The 17,465-nt window shown below is 39.3% G+C and overlaps 2 protein-coding genes across 2 annotated transcripts; both read left to right on the top strand.

Moving 5' to 3' along the window:
- The first annotated feature begins 1,182 nt into the window (after positions 1–1,182).
- On the top strand, positions 1,183–3,349 carry LOC140970232 (pentatricopeptide repeat-containing protein At5g48910-like). The gene has a single exon (XM_073431888.1). It carries the CDS (start codon positions 1,252–1,254, stop codon positions 3,256–3,258), a length of 2,007 nt encoding a protein of 668 aa, XP_073287989.1. The 5' UTR covers positions 1,183–1,251; the 3' UTR covers positions 3,259–3,349.
- A 4,327-nt stretch (positions 3,350–7,676) lies between these two features.
- Positions 7,677–8,836, top strand: LOC140960019 (transcription factor bHLH149). The gene is made up of 2 exons (XM_073418123.1): positions 7,677–7,925; positions 8,052–8,836. Exon 2 carries the CDS (start codon positions 8,113–8,115, stop codon positions 8,677–8,679), a length of 567 nt encoding a protein of 188 aa, XP_073274224.1. The 5' UTR covers positions 7,677–7,925; positions 8,052–8,112; the 3' UTR covers positions 8,680–8,836.
- The last annotated feature ends 8,629 nt before the right edge of the window (positions 8,837–17,465 follow it).

The following is a 17,465-nucleotide window of genomic DNA, read 5'->3' as shown; positions in this document are numbered from 1 at the left end:
ATCCACATTTTTAAAAAGAAAAGCGCATCCCCATTGAAACTAAAAGATGTAACATTTTTAAAAAACGATATTTAAATTTTAAATGCTCAAGAGCTTCGGAAAAAATTGAAATTATTGCAAATCAAATAAAAATTAAATAAATTTTGATTTAGAATGAAATTTGGTGGGGACATGAAAAGGACGTGGAGTGCACGCGACAAACACGGGGGAGTTTTTTTCCTCCATATTCTCACTAGCCAGAGATGACGGTAGTCGCTGTCGCTGTCTTATAGGTTAACGCGACTTTCATTTTCCTTTCGTTTCTTTTTTGTAACTTTAAATTTCATTTCATTTCTGACACATCTCATCTAAACTTTTATTTTATGTTATTTGGATAANTTCCAATTATATATATATATATATATTTATAGAAATTTTATTACTACTTGGGATAATTTAGATTTTATAGGGTTGTATTTTAATCAAATTTCAAAATTGAAAATATTAATAATAAAAAGTAATAGATTGATAAAAATTGGATGGTATCATGTCAAATCAAAATTACTCCGGCTTTGTGACGGCCCATTGTGTCACATCCCATCATCTGATTTAGGCTACTAACGAATTTAGTAATTATGTAATTTGCTTCCTCTTATTATTCAAAATATATGTTTAAAATATAGAAAATTGGCTTTCAGTCTTCAGCCGTCGTTTTTTTTGTGTTCAGTCTCTAAGTACTTTTTTAGTACCACATTTCCACATGAAGTGTACCACGATTTGTATGACATAGTACCACAATTTTGTGGGTAGGGAGTGAACACAAAAAAATGTTTTGATTGGGGATTTTTCACCAACTTCCCCTTTAAAATACACCAAAAAATTATAGACAATTTTATTAAAATTTTATAATAAAAAGTCGGAATGATTATTTGAGTACTATGTTTTTTTCAAAAAAAATATATAAAGTGGGCACATTTTCATCCTAAAATTAATTTAAAAGTTATCGTATCGTTCGGTATGCAAACATGACATGAATAAGGTTCGAGGATGATCCCCAAACCCAATAGAAGAAGATTGTGAAATTTGGGCTGTGGAAATTTTCCAAGATATGGGCCAATTTTATTTTCTCCAATGGGCTATGATATTGGGCTGGGCACCTTCTGAAAATTGTAATATAAAATAATAAAACTTGTAATTATAGTTCCAAAATTAGTGAAAAAATGGATAACATTAGCATGTTTCTTTGGCAGCCATTGCTAACTGAGCAAGAGCATGGGCACACGCGTAGTACCCGTTCACAATGCTTCTCCACAAGTAAATTTCACGGAAAATTTTTCGACACCCAGTCTATGCTACCAAAACCCATCAATCTTGAACCTTTTGAACTCAAATTGCACCAATTCGTTGCATAATCTGAGGCAAGTTCATGCCTTAATCCTAAAAACAGGAAGTTTCCGAGACCATTATGTCGCGGGATCCTTGGCGAAGTGCTACGCGAATCCTCGATTTTGCAGCCTAACGAGTTCATTACAAGTGTTCCAACAAGTTTCGGCGCCAAACGTTTTTGTGTTTAATTGTGTCATTAAAGGGTGTTTGGATAATGAGGAACCAGATAAGGCGATTTTGTTGTATCTTGAAATGGTGAATTTGGGTTCTAGGCCGAATAAATACACGTATCCTCCGTTGTTGAAGGCTTGCACAATGGAAAAATGTATTGCAGAAGGTCTGCAGGTCCATTGCCATGTTGTTAAATTTGGGCTTAATACGGAAAAGCACGTTATCAGTGCTATTATTCAGATGTATGTATCTTTGGGACATATAGAGGAAGCTAGTAACATGTTTCATTCGAATGGAGATTCGGATGTCGTGTGCTGCAATGCTATGATAAACGGGTACATGAAAGTTGGTGAGTTTGAAGCTGCCCGAGAGGTGTTTGATAGAATGGTGGATAAGAATGTAGGTTCTTGGAATATAATGGTTAGTGGATTTGCAAAAAATGAGATGATTGATGAGGCTAAGAAGTATTTTGACGAAATGCCGGCTAGGGATGACATTTCTTGGAGTGCAATGATTGATGGTTTTAATAAAGTAGGTTACTTTAGGGAGGCTATGGAAGTTTTTACTCGAATGCAAGAAGCAGGAGTCGAGCTTAATAGATTTGTTTTACCGAGTGTGTTGGCGTCTTGTGCTAATGTAGGTGCCCTTGATCAAGGAAAATGGATTCATGCTTGTATTAGCAGGAATGGTATTTTGTTGGACGAGGCTTTGGGAACTTCTTTGATAGATATGTACTCGAAAGGGGGGCATATTGACTTGGCTTGGGATGTTTTTGAGAAGATGCAGTGGAAGAAAGTGTTTCCTTGGAATGCAATGATTGGTGGGTTTGGGATGCATGGTCGAGCTGAGGAGGCAATTGAGCTATTTTTGGAGATGACAAAAAGTGGTCTAAAGGGGAATGAGGTCACTTTTGTGGCACTGTTGAATGCTTGCGCTAATTCGGGGTTGGTTAATGAAGGGTTAAACTATTTCAAGACAATGAAACAAATGTATGGTGTCGAGCCCTCGATGGAGCATTATGGTTGTGTGGTCAACATTCTTGGTAAGGCGGGATTCTTGATTGAAGCCGAGGATTTCATAAAGACTATGCCTATGAAGGCTAATAGTGCAGTTTGGGGAGCACTTTTAGGTGCTTGTAAAGTACATGGAAACGTTGAGTTGGGAGAGAGAGTTGGTGAAATCTTGCTAGAATTGGAACCGGAGTCTAGTGGTCATTATACGTTGCTGTCCAATATCTACGCGAAGGCTGGAAAATGGGACAAGGTTGAGAGATTGCGAGGACTTATGAAAGAACGAGGAATTAAAACCGAACCTGGGGTGAGCATGATTACTGACATAAAGGGCGATGTTCACATGTTTAAAGTTGGTGATTCGTCCAACCCTCATATGAAAGATATTCATTCGACGCTCGATAAGATTATCCAAAAGATTAAGTTGCACGGATATATACCTAATACATACGAGGTATTGCTTGATGTAAGTGAAGAAGAGAAGGAAAAATCTCTTGTTTATCACAGTGAAAAGATAGCTATAGCTTTTGGGTTGATCAATACGGAGTTGGGATCAACTGTCCGGATTGTGAAGAATTTAAGGATGTGTGAAGATTGTCACAGTGCTTTTAAGCTCATTTCTCAAATATATGAGAGGGTAATTATTGTGCGCGATCGAGCTCGATATCACCATTTTAAACGCGGCCAATGTTCTTGCCGGGATTTTTGGTAGAGTGAGGTTTTCTGTGGGTTGAAACTTGAATGACTATAAAGACCAAGTCTTTTATAGCTTCATAATTCAATAGATAATTGGTATTGGTCATCATAGATTTCATGTATACATACATTTTTACATGGAAAGAAAATCAAAAAAAATCTGTAATCTATAACTTTACCAATCAGTTTTTCAAATTTTTAGTGTAATGAACATGGTTTATGGTGAAATTTGAATTGTATTTTCTTAAAATTACGTTCAGCTCTTAATGGGCCCGTGTGCCTTCATTCAGCCCAACGTTCATCCTATTAACATTTGGTTGAACACTTAATTAAGAAACAAATGTGTACGTCATGTTGTGTGTTTGTATAATCTTTTTATTTTTAAAAATAATCTTTGAATTAGTTCAACTTTTATATGAAAAATGGTACGCCGTTGTAGAATAAAGAGAATTTGATAATTTGTAAGGTATCTTGCGAGATGGTCTCACGAATCTTTATCTGTGAGACGGGTCAACCCTACCGATATTCACAATAAAAAATAATATTCTTAACATAAAAAGCAATATTTTTTCATGGATGACCCAAATAAGAGATCTGTCTCACAAAATACGACACGTGATATCGTCTCACATAAGTTTTTGCATTGTTTAAAATTAAGAAAGAGATAAAATGGTAATTATTGAAATTGCAAAATTTAATGTTAATTGCTTATAATTGCCAATTATAATTGTGACAGTTGACAAAGAGGTCACATAATAATTACCAAAATGAATAGGGGTGAAGTTACAATTAAGAAAAATGTCATACCAAAGGGTTTTTGTTTTCCATATTTAGTTTTCAATCCCTGAGATTTGAATGAGTTGATTTTATTTTCAACAGGAAATTTGAAAGAGTTTGGTTAATCATTTTACATACATCAAATGTTTAATATTAATTATTGCACGTGCTCATTTTATTTATCTTTGATCATATTATAATTATTAATTTTATTAGTACATTTATTTTTATTTGTTATAAATATAATATTTTTTGAATACTAATTTATGATTTGTATTATTTGTTACAAAATAGCTACAAATCGATGTCCAGAAGATCTCAATTTTTTTATATTTGCAAACAACAAATATCTCATCACTAATTTGTTTTTTAAAATGTTGATGATATTGTACGAGTTAGCTACTCAGATAATCTTATCTTTGTGTTATATATTGAAAATAATATATATGGATGGCAACAGGACGGGTCTGGGGCGAGTTTTGCCAAACCCGAGACTTGTCCCGCCTCGAGCGAAAACCCGATGGGTTCAATCCGAGTCGAACTCGTTGGACCTGCTTAAAATAAAATAAATTTTGAATTTTATATATATCATATGTGGTTGTATGATGTTTTACAATGTGGCTTCTGTGTATTTTATAATTATCTTATTACTGCTCTTGTTGAACGGTGAAGCCATGAGACACATTCGTTTCACTTTAGATATGGTGAGATAACAATTACTTCACAAGACATTTCAGTTGTTCGGGGACTAAAAATTGATGGGGAGCCGATGACTAAAATAGATTATTCAAATACAGTGAAAGAATGACAACATCTATTTCTCGAGTTACTTGGGTATGAATTTATACAATAACATTTTAAAGCGGTCAATTGTCTTTGACATCTTTGCCTTCTCATTGTGAATCAACAATTCGAAGGTAGATGTTATTGAATATAATTGATATGTGGTATTGATGATCATCATATAAATAATGTTTTCATATTATCAAAGATGGTCAGTTAGGTTTAAGTTTTTGCATCTACATCGGCATATCGATCGAGATTGGGGTAGTGCAGCTTAGCATTTCTATTTCGTGAGTTATGCAATGCAATGCATGTATCAAAGTCTATTATAACCGGACCTTTATATATCATGCATGTATATATAATGTATTTTTTTAATTATTTTATTAATCATTTTATTAATTTTTTGTAAACTTTATTTATTATTATTTATTGATATGTGCTTGAAGTAGAATTAAATGTGTTAGCCTTGACAGACAATGTGCACATCTTGTTGCACATGTTGGTGACTCCAAAATATGTTCGACTGTTTCTTAAGGTGTACAGTAATATTTGGAAATTGATCTCTTAATGTAAAGTTATAGTACTTATATTCTTGAATATTTAATTATATTTTATCAATTATTAAGTGAAAAAATATGTTTAGTTACACATATGCACCCACTCATGTGCTGAGAATTATAAGAGATTGTTTTGATCTTCTGAACAATGATGAGGTACTTCTAAAATTATTAATTAAAATTTTAATCATTTGTATTATTTTTAGTTTTTCATAATTTTTTATTGTTGGACTATTTTGCTGTTTATCTGTATCATTTACAACAAAAATGATAACAATATAAAAATAATCATTGATTTATATGATAATAATATCTGAAAATATGTCTGCCCCTTGATTTGCTTTGAGATTGTAGATATGCTTCTTCCCAAATCGGGTGATGCTCCAGTTCAGAATGAGTACTCGATCTATTCAACACCTTCGATAGACAACGAAGACCTACACAATATCACAAGAGTAGGTCATCACAATACAGATTAGAAATAATATCATAAAAATGTGATTCTTACGTGGAATCAAAACTCAAGATATGTTGTGAAAGGTGAACGACATTGAACTTCAAGGGAAATTGATGATGATGGTCATATGCAGTGGTGTGAACGAATAATTGTACACATTATATCACCTACAATTCATTATCTTAGTTTCCGTTCATATCCACATGATAAGTGTGGGATCGAAATAGAGTTTATAGAATAAATAGATAAACCTTTTTATTTATAAAAAGACGTTTTTATAATATGTTTTTTTTACAACTTGTACATGCGAACATAATGTTTCTTGAATACCAATACATTTTTAATATTTAATTATCGTGATGATAATGTTACATTGTTATGCCATGACATGGGACGTGCCCGCAGCTAGGTACATTTATCCACTCGATAGAAATATGATAGTGTAATAATTAAACAAATCGACAAATAATTGGAGGAGTTTATAAATTAATCACACATTATGAGGGAGCATGTGCTTGCTAGCTGTAATTATACTGAACTAAATATCGTAATATATATAATCTTCTTCCAATATATATAGTATATATAGACTTTTCAATTAAAATTATATTATATACATATATATACATATACATGCAAAAAATATATAATAAAGTTGATTTTTTTTAAAAAAAATTTACCAACATTGGAGCATGTCTCACTCAAGGAGGCAAANATTTTTTTCGACCAAAGTTTTACGTTCGAGATGTACTAATCATTGCTCGAGTAAAAACATATTCGAATGACCCCAGCACGCAGCATTTGTGCATATTTAAATAATTAAAAGCCAATAATGTTAATTGTTCCATGCTGTTTTTTGTCAAAAGTATTACTTATTATTACTATTATAAATATAGACAAAATCTCACAGATAAAGATCTGTAAACCGTTTCACAAATTACCTACTATCAGCATAATACACCACAAAAGAACGCTCTCCTTAGCGACGGTTTTCAATTACAAAACTTGGGGTGGGGAAACTATAATTTTGTGTGTATAAATTTGCGGTCGAATAAAATTGCAGAAATTTACCTCTCACATACACACATACCCAAAACCAAGTAAAACGACAATAAAAAAGATGAAAGTAATATTCTTCAACACAAAACGTTACTCATTACTCACTCAAGTAAACAATAACATGGCAAGATATCCCTTGAATTATTATGCTCATACAAACTATATAGATAGATTACGACACGGTAACTGTTGACACATAGAAATTAGAGTAGCAAAACCGCGATATCCTAACGACTAAAACATAAGTAGCACCATTGTCGAGATACTATTGGATAACAATGTAAATCGCGTCACCGTAACGACTAATAACATGAGCGAGTGTACGTCGCATCGAGTATTCATATATTGCAAGAATATCAGGGTATGAAAACCATCGTAATATAGTGGTGGACTAGAACGAAACCTATTAGTTCTTCTTAGTTCACAAGGTTCCTCACTCTTTACCTTAATTGCTAGGTAGGCAAGAGTAAGATATTTTTTGTGCTGAAAATTATGCAGGACTCCATTAGCGAATTTCGATTTGATTTAAATTAATTTATTGAAATAAAGGTAAAATTCCAAACTTATTATTTTATTTTTAAATAACCAAGTTAAGTTCATTATTGTAAAATATAGGTGATGCGAACCAATTCACCCAGTAAAATCACTAGCTAGTTATCTATTATTAATATATATAATAAAAAGAGAGATCTATTTTAAAATAACTAATTCTTTTAAAAAAAATTATCAAAAACAACTTACATCCCATTAAAAAAAATATTTATTTATCAGAAAATATATGTAAAATACTTGAANGGCGAAAAACAAAATGGTTACCTCGGCAAACGAAAACGAGAGGGGGAAAAAGGCATGTGTGCAGTGCAATAAATAGACGAATGAATGAATGAAAGAGCGAGCAGAGATGGCGTGTGTTGTCGTTTCCTCCATCTCTCCACTATTCCCCCATTTCTCCACTCGCTCTGCACCATTATATAATTAACCCTCGTCAAGACCTCTCTTCCTCCATACCAGAAGCGTGTCGATTCTGTAGCTACACATACGTATAAGGTACTGTATCTTTTTTTCTGTTCAATTGCATGTTCTCTGCGAGTTGGGTTTTGTTTATTCGTGGTATACAATCAGTGAATTGGCTCTGTTTCGACGACTAAATGATGGATTTGTTTTGTTTTGCAGTTCATCGTCTGGGGTTGACTTTGTTTAGCGTCATCGATTTTTGTGAAACGAAGAATCTGTTATGGCGGAGTCAGGATCGGTTTCGAGTCCCAATACAAACTCCAACCTCCCTCGTAAGAAGCGAAAGAGAGCTGGGTCCGGCGGAATTTCCAGGGAATCGTCTCGGGCCAGGTGGAGAACCGAAACTGAGCAGCGGATCTACTCCTCGAACCTCGTCGACGCCCTCCGCATCCTACGACGTCCCGATTCCTCCGCCGTCCGCGATGCCGCCGACAAGGTGCTTGCTGTATCCGCAAAGGGCAGGACCCGATGGAGCCGCGCCATCCTCACCGGCCGCCTCAGCTTCCGGCTCTCTCAAATCAACCGAAGACACAAGAAGGCGGCTAAACCGGTTACGCAGCCGAAGAAACCGGCGGCTCGGAGAAATCTTCCGCCGCTGCAGAGGAAAGTGAAAGTTTTGAGCCGGTTGGTCCCCGGTTGTCGGAAGCTATCGTTGCCGAACCTTCTAGAAGAGACGACGGACTATATCGCGGCTTTGGAAATGCAAGTCAAAGCTATGGCTCTAATCACCGGGCTGCTAAACGGCGACGTTTTAGGGGCCTCCCGTCCACACCTAGTATTTTACTAAGCTTGCCTTTTCTTGTCCCCTTTTTTTTGTTTGTTTGTAATCTATCTTGTTAATAATTAAGGAAAATTAATATATTGTGTTATATTGTGTAGTTCTAATAATTGTCTCCAAAATTCACAAAATAAATTTAGCTCGTATATCTATGAGCTCACAGATATCTCAATTTGTGTTTTATGTACATAAGCAATCATATATTATTTGATCTTGTACAATCATGGAATTAATATTGAGTAGGTTTCTTGAGAGATAATCTCATGAATATTTATTTGTGAGACGGGTTAACCTATGAATATTCACAATAAAAAGTAATACTCTTATCATAAAAAATAATATTTTTTCATAGATGACCTAAATAAGAGATCCGTCTTACGAATACGATCCGTGAGATCGTGTCACATTTGTCATTAATATTTTATTTTAAAATTTTGTTATCTCTTTAACAACATTGGATCACAAGTTTTTTTGTCAATGAAATATTAGTTTTGTTATAATTGTGTTTCAAATCTCTATAAGTATTTTTCCAAATTTAAAATTTTGTTATCTCTTAACAAGTTCTTTTTAAATGAGAGATCAATTTGTTATACTAAATATTTTTCCGAAGTATTGTCTTTGGGGAAGTTGGTGAAAAATCTCCAACTAAAACATTTATTTGGGTTCACTCCCTACCCACAAAATTGTGGTACTATATCATACAAATTGTGGTACACTTCATGTGGAAATGTAGTACACTTCATGTGAAAATGTGGTACTAAAAAAGTACCCAGGGACTGAACACAAAAAAAAACGGCGGCTGAGGAGTTAAGTCCAATTTCCCGATTGCCTTTCATTCGATAGCTGGTAGCTTTTGAAATTTATGAAGAAAGTAGATCTACTGCAAAATTAATTATGTAAAACCACCTGTGAAATTTATTATTTACTTATTTGGTTGGGAGATGTTTGTTTAACGTTTTTGAGTTGGAACGATGGCATTTAATGGAATGTGGACCGGCTTTAACATCACTCGTGTACATAATCCATGTGTAGTGGCTGCAGACTGATGGGGATTTCTTGGTCTTGTTATTTATTTATATTTATTAATTTATTGTGGTCTAAATATATTTTCTCTTTTTGTCCATACAAATTTTGGTTATAAGCACTTATCCTCTAACAAAATTATTCTGGATTTTTGGCACATAATATTTACCACAAATAGTTTGTTTTAGTATTTTCAACTTATAAACAATATCTATGTCATGTGATTTTCTATACATCGTGAACCTTTCTGGATAATGTTGGATGATAACGTGTTTCGAGTTTATATCTCATGTCTCACTCGACCCATCTTGATCTCAACCTCCGATCCGAGTTTGTTCTCGAATACGCAATACTGTCAAGGTTAGGTGAATATGGCCAAATGCCCTCAACTTTGAAAGTAAGAGGGCTTACCCCACACACTAAGGGAGCACATGTGGTGGTATGGTGCCAAAGATTCAAACATTTTGCTTTAATTTCTCTCTATATGTAACACAATACGTGAATCTAGATATCCTTTAGCCATTCAATACTGATACCCCCATAAGGATCCGGGTCGTTGCCATAAGGATCCGGGTCGAGTCGTGGCCATAAGGATCCGGGTCGATTGACGACCCGGACACTATCAAGAGCCCGAGCACTACATGTTGCCCAAGAATTCTTCGAACAGCCCGGTCTCCCGCGCAATAATCGCCCAAGCTCTCATATAAGTACCCGGGTAATCAATTGCCCGAGCCACCTCGAGAATTGAACCATACTCAAGTATGATTGATACAGGACGTCTAATCTGTCAGAACAACTTGGGTTTGGAGTGTCCTAAAAGTCATCAGAAGATAGGGTATGAGCAGCCGACCTACCATACTTAGTAGGTAGCACTGGAATCAAGGTACCTACCTCATCTTCTACTATAAATAGCAGGTATAAATGTCATTTATCGATTCTGAAATCTTTGAACTCTCAAGCATTACACATATTTTCTCCCAAATATTGCTTGTGTTCATCTTCGACATGCTGACTTAAGCATCGGAGTGGCCACGCCGGATACCCCTCCGGCGCCCATTCACGAATTTCTTTCATTGTTTGCAGGTGCTATTGAAGCCATTACCTTCACTCAAATTTCCTAAAAACTATAAATTATTGATTTGACCTGTTGGAGCTCCTTACCCAGCTCATCCATTTCAACAAAGTCACATCATTGGCGCCGTCTGTGGGAAACTTGAGATTAAGGCGTTGATATGGCTCATACTCGAAGAACTAACCAAGAAAATTCCCGGGCTCATGGGGATAATGCGCGTACTTCGGGACAAGGTGAGGGTGTTCCTCCCACGGGACCCAATCTTATTACCATGACCCCGGAGGAGTTGGCAAGAATAATCTCCGAAGCGGTGGAGAAGGCAGTGGCCAGAAGAGAAACTTCTCGTCAAGTTACACCACCCGGAGATGTGCAAAGCAATGAGCAGGAGCAAGAGCAAGAATTGAGGGAGGAGGAAGTGAGAGGAGAGGATGAGGAATCTAGTGCTGGATCCAAATCACCTACCGTGGCTGAGGAGTTGTTGGAGTTAAGGCAGAAAATGAAAGTTCTGGAAGGGCAGTTGGAGAGTCGTAGCATTTCTCGAGCTACTGCTAAGGGTTGCCCATTTACCGATATCATTGTCCGGGAACCTCTTCCCGGGAACTTCAAATCCGCCAAAGTAAGAGATTACGATGGCAATGCGGATCCTGAGGAGCACCTAGCCAGGTTTGAAAACATGGCCATGTTACACTGTTACACAGATCGAATCAAGTGTAAAGTGTTCCTCACCACTTTGGTGGATTCAGCTCAAAGGTGGTTTGAGGGACTGTCCTCTCAGAGTATTAATTCATTTAAAGACTTCCAGAAGGTGTTCCTACACCACTTCAGTAGCAGCAAGAAATACAAGAAGACCACTTTTAGTCTTTTTGAAGTCAAACAGAACCTGGATGAAAGTTTGAGGGCTTATATTAAAAGATTTAATAGAGTGGCTTTGGATGTACCTACTTGCGCTACTGAAACAAAAACTACGGCATTCACCCAAGGCTTGAGGGAGGGTGAATTTTTCAAGTCGTTGACCAAAAAAGTGCCCGGGGATTTCGAAGACTTATTATCCCGGGCAGAAAAATACATCAACATGGAGGAAGCTCAGAAGCAGAAAAGGGAAGCTGTAAGAAAAGAAAGGGGGGACCGGGTAGCTAGGCCCGAGGAGAAAGGGCAGAGAAGGAATAATCCAGGACACTTCTCTCACCACGTGCCTCTTAAGATTACCCGGGACAGAGAGGTTCAGGAATGCAGTAGGGATCTGGCCGCGGACCATCAATTATCCCGACCTGAGAAAAGAGGATTTTGTACTCTCCATAAGGTGTGTTATCACAACACCGAAGATTGCAAAACATTGAGGGGAAACTATTCCTTCCATTCCGCCCCAGAGCAAAGTCAAGCCCATAAGAGGCCGAGATTGCCATGGACATCTTCACAGCCAAGGCCCAACGCTCGGGGAGGAAGTATGAGGAATGTACCGAGGGGAGAGCCCGTTAGGAGAAGAGAGCCCGATCTTGAGACGAAAAAGAAGTCACCCCCTGCTACAAGATTGATAAAAATGATATCAGGAGGCTCCACTGATGGAGACTCCAACCGGGCAAGGAAGTCGAGGAGTAGGAGGGAATGTATGGAGGTAGATGGAATGAGAAGGAGTGAAGAGGTCATCAGTTTTGGCCCAGAGGATTTGAAGGGAGTGAACTTACCCCACAATGATGCCCTAGTTATCCAAGCCCGAGTGGCCAATTATGACATTCTGAGAGTCTTTGTTGCCTCGGGAAGCTCTGTGAATGTAATTTTTAAAGATGCGTTTGTGCAGATGGATTTGCAGGGCTACCATTTGGAAACCGTGGAAACTGCCCTCTTTGGTTTTGCTGGCCATGTGGTCTACCCGGAAGGGGAAATCGTCCTTCCATTAACCCTGGGTTCCCAGGATCTCAAGAAGACGGTGATAACTACTTTTACTGTGGTAGACTCCCCTTCATCGTATAATATAATTTTGGGGAGGCCCGCTATGAATGAATTAAAGGCCGTAGCATCTACCTATCACCAAAAGATTAAATTCCCGGCTGGTAGTAGAGTGGGTGAAGTCTGGGGAGACCAACCTTCCTCCCGGAAATGTTATGTAGAAGCTGGCCGGGTAGATCAGAGCAAAGCAAAGAAGGCTGGGAAGAAGGCTCGGACTGATGAAGTATGTGGAGGAGCAGTTGAGAAGGGGGAAGTGCACTTTGTGGCAGAAGAGGAGCAGGAAGTTGTGGAGATTGGACCAGGACAGCAGATCCGGGTGGCCCGAGATCTTAACATATCCACCCGGGTCAGTCTACTTAACTGTTTAAAGGATAATATTCACGTTTTTGCATGGTCCCAGCAGGAATTGACGGGAATCTCTCCCTTGATATCTGAGCACCAAATAAATATCCTCCCGGGATCTCACCCGATAAAACAGAAAAAGAGACACTTTGGCCCCGAAAAGGACAAAGTTATTGATGAACAAGTAAAAGAGCTTTTGAAAGCCGGTCACATTCGGGAAATTCAATTCCCCACTTGGCTCTCGAATGTGGTATTAGTACCTAAATCAGCAGGGAAGTGGCGCATGTGTGTGGATTTTCGCGATCTCAATAAGGCGTGTCCCAAGGATCATTATCCTCTGCGCCGTATTGATCAATTGGTGGATTCCACATCGGGCTTCGAATTACTGAGTTTCATGGACGCATACCAGGGGTACCATCAAATCCCCCTGGCCAAGAGTGATCAAGATAAAGCTAGCTTCATCACCTCGGGAGGTACATTTTGTTATATTGTAATGCCTTTCGGGTTAAAGAATGCAGGAGCTACGTACCAGCGTTTGATGAACAAAGTCTTCGAGAAGCAACTGGGGCGAAACGTGGAAGTCTATGTGGATGATATCCTGGGGAAGACCCGGCAGGTGGCCAGCTTTATTGAGGATCTAGAAGAAACCTTTGCCACTCTCGTACATTACGGAATCAAGCTTAACCCGGCCAAGTGCATCTTTGGCGTAAAGAGTGGAAAATTCTTGGGATTCATAGTGACAGATCGGGGAATTGAGGTAAATCAGGAGAAAGTCAAATCCGTGCTGTGCATGCCATCTCCTCGATCTGTCAAAGACGTACAAAAGCTGACCGGGAGGATTGCTTCCCTCTCTCGATTTATTTCCCGATCAGCGCACAGGAGTTATCCTTTCTTTCAGGTATTAAGGAAGGCACGACAATTCGGATGGGATGATAAATGTGAACAGGCCTTCCAGGACTTGAAGATCCATCTTGCAGAGCTCCCTGTGTTAGTAAAACCAGAGCCCGGGGAAAAATTATTTGTTTATCTATCCACCACAGAGTATGCTGTCAGCTCAGTACTAATAAAAGAAGAAGGCTCCGATCAAAGGCCTGTTTATTATGTCAGCCATGCTCTGAGAGGACCCGAACTCCGGTACAGTGAAGTGGAAAAGATTGCTCTGGCCTTGATCATGACTGCCCGGAAGCTAAGGCCTTACTTCCTGTCACATCAAATAATTGTCTTGACTAATAGTCCTATAGGCAGAATCATGACTCATTCGGAAGTATCAGGGCGAATGATCAAATGGGCAGTGGAGTTAGGAGAATATGATATCGAATACAAACCCCGGGTGGCCATTAAAGCGCAAGCCCTATCAGACTTTTTGTCTGAGATGGTACAACCTGCTGAAGATGAAGTATGGAGGGTGTTTGTGGATGGGGCGTCTAGCCTTGCAGGGTGCGGAATAGGTGTGGTAGTAATATCTCCTCCAGGAGAGAAGATTAAGTTGGCTTTAAGGATTGATTCCCGGGTTACTAATAATGAAGCCGAGTATGAAGCTGTCCTTGCAGGAATCCGAGCTGCTAAAGAGATTGGAGCTTCCCGTATTATTGTATATTCTGATTCACAATTAATCACTCAGCAGATAAAGGGTGCTTATGAAGCTAAAGATGATAGGATGCTCAAATATTTACAGCTCATAAAAACCCAGGCAGCCATCTTTGTGGATTGGAGTATCGAACAAATACCCCGGGAGGAAAATGGAGAGGCAGACGCTCTAGCAAAAATGGCTGCCTCATTATCAGAAGTCAACACCCGGGAAATTTTGCATGTTTCCCGTTTGGTCCTGTCCACCGAGGAAGAAATACTACCAATACCCGAGGACTCCTGGATGACGCCATTGATTAAATTCATTACAACAAATGAATTACCTGAAGACAGGACTCGGGCTCAAAGAATCAAGAGACAAGCTCCCAGGTTCGTTCTTTTAAATAAAATCTTATACAGAAAATCATTCCAGGGACCTCTGCTAAAATACTTGTCTGAAGGAGAAGTGGATTATGTCCTCCGAGAAATACATGAGGGATGTTGTGCTGAGCATCTCGGAGGGATGGCTTTGGCCCGGAAGACAATGCTTGCCGGATTCTGGTGGCCAACTCTTAGCCAGAATTCTGCTCAAGTGGTCCAGGCTTGTAAGAGATGTCAACATCACTCAAACTTCCAACACAGTCCGGCCACTCCCATGAAGCCTATCTGGGCATCTTGCCCCTTTGATCAATGGGGCCTGGATATTGTTGGTCCTTTCCCCACTGCCAGGGCTCAAAAGAAGTTCTTACTCGTGGCTGTGGATTATTTTTCCAAATGGGTGGAAGCCGAGCCATTGGCTAGAATTACTGAGCAGGAAGTATTGAAATTTTTGTGAAAGAACATTGTGTGCCGGTTCGGATTGCCCAGAAGACTAATCTCAGATAACGGGAGACAATTTCAGGGCAAAGGAATTACATCCTGGTGTCGTGAAATGAAAATCACTCAGTCTTTTACTTATGTTGCCTACCCTCAAGCTAATGGTCATACAGAAGTTATTAACAGAATTATTATACAAGCATTGAAGACCAGGCTACAAGGCAAGGGAAAAGATTGGGTGGAAGAATTACCCAATGTTCTCTGGGCGTACAGAACTACTCCCCAAGCACCTACTCAAGAAACTCCTTTCAACCCGGTATATGGTTCTGAAGCAGTCCTTCCTGTCGAAATTGGGCAAACTTCTACCCGGGTAGAATCTTATCCAGGCGGCAATGATCAAAGTCGGGCCATGGAATTGGATTTGGTAGAAGAAAGAAGAGACCGAGCAATAATTCGAATGGAAGCATACCGAGGTCGAATCATGAAATCGTACAATAAAAAGGTCTGAGTTCGAGATTTTCAAATAGGGGATTTAGTCATGAAAAAAGTTAACCCTGCCGGGGATGTTGGGAAACTAGAAGCTCGGTGGGAAGGACCTTATAAAATTACCCGGAGGGTTAGCTCAGGATCTTTTTATTTAGAAGACACGCAGGGACGCTCTCTCAAAAGGCCTTGGAATGTATTTAATTTAAAGCAGTACTATTCCTAACAGATGTAATTGATTGGTTGAAGATATAGTGAAAGATCTGTTTTTCTCAAAGAGAAGCATTATATTATTTGTTGTATCTTAGACTCGGGAAGAACTAATTTAAAAGCCCAGGGCACTACACCCTGGCTCGGGGAACCACACCTCGACCATTCCCAAGTCCCGGGACATGATCCCCGGCCCAAGGCTCCGCACCTTGGTTCTTAAAAGCCCAGGGCACTACACCCTGGCTCGGGGAACCACACCTCGACCATTCCCAAGTCCCGGGACATGATCCCCGGCCCAAGGCTCCGCACCTTGGTTCTTAAAAGCCCAGGGCACTACACCCTGGCTCGGGGAACCACACCTCGACCATTCCCAAGTCCCGGGACATGATCCCCGGCCCAAGGCTCCGCACCTTGGTTCTTAAAAGCCCAGGGCACTACACCCTGGCTCGGGGAACCACACCTCGACCATTCCCAAGTCCCGGGACATGATCCCCGGCCCAAGGCTCCGCACCTTGGTTCTTAAAAGCCCAGGGCACTACACCCTGGCTCGGGGAACCACACCTCGACCATTCACAAGTCCCGAGACATGTTCCTTGGCCACACGCCTTGATTATTCTTAACTCGGTAGGATCCAGGCTAGGGACATTCATTCGTTACGAAGATATGTTCTTTTCTTATCATAATTGTTTACTAAAAGGTCCGGTTAGTTCTTAAAACTTGAAATATTTTCTTGATGTTTGCATAAAAAACAATGGTGTTACTTGGCTATCAAGAGATTAATCGAGACACTATTAAAGGAAAGAATCTGTTCAATAAAAATCCGAGAACAAGAATTACAGAAGTAAAGAAAAAAGAGAATACAGCCCTAGTCTATATCAATATAATCGGATCCTGGCTCATCTTCCTGGTTTTCCTCCTTCTCCTCCTCTCCACCCTTGGGAAGGGATGCAATGGCCAGGCCAAAATCAGGAAAATTTTCCTTATCCTGGGTTAAGATTCCAGCTCCCTCAAATTGTTCCCGGCACTTGTCAAAACCGGTCTTGAAAAGAGGGTAAGCCTTATCTACCACGGCCTTATTGAACTCAGGAGATTGAAGGAAGGAAGCTTGCCATTTATCCTTATTATGCTCCGCCAGAGATAAAGCATTCTCGGCCCTCTCTGCTCGGGATTGTTGAACTTCTATCTGCTCAGATAGAGAATGGTTTCTCGACTTCGAGACAGCCAAGGCACCTCGCAGATTCTCCTCCCGAATGGTAGCTTCATCGAGGTCCTCCCGAGACTTGTCCAATGCCGTGTGAACCGACTCCAAGGAAGCTTTCAGGATGGCGATCTCCTCTTC

Source organism: Primulina huaijiensis, chromosome 2 (assembly GCF_012295235.1).
Source record: "Primulina huaijiensis isolate GDHJ02 chromosome 2, ASM1229523v2, whole genome shotgun sequence".
Classification (NCBI taxonomy): Eukaryota; Viridiplantae; Streptophyta; class Magnoliopsida; order Lamiales; family Gesneriaceae; genus Primulina; species Primulina huaijiensis.
Note: the sequence above shows the minus strand (reverse complement) of the source record. Positions and strands in the feature narration are given on the sequence as shown.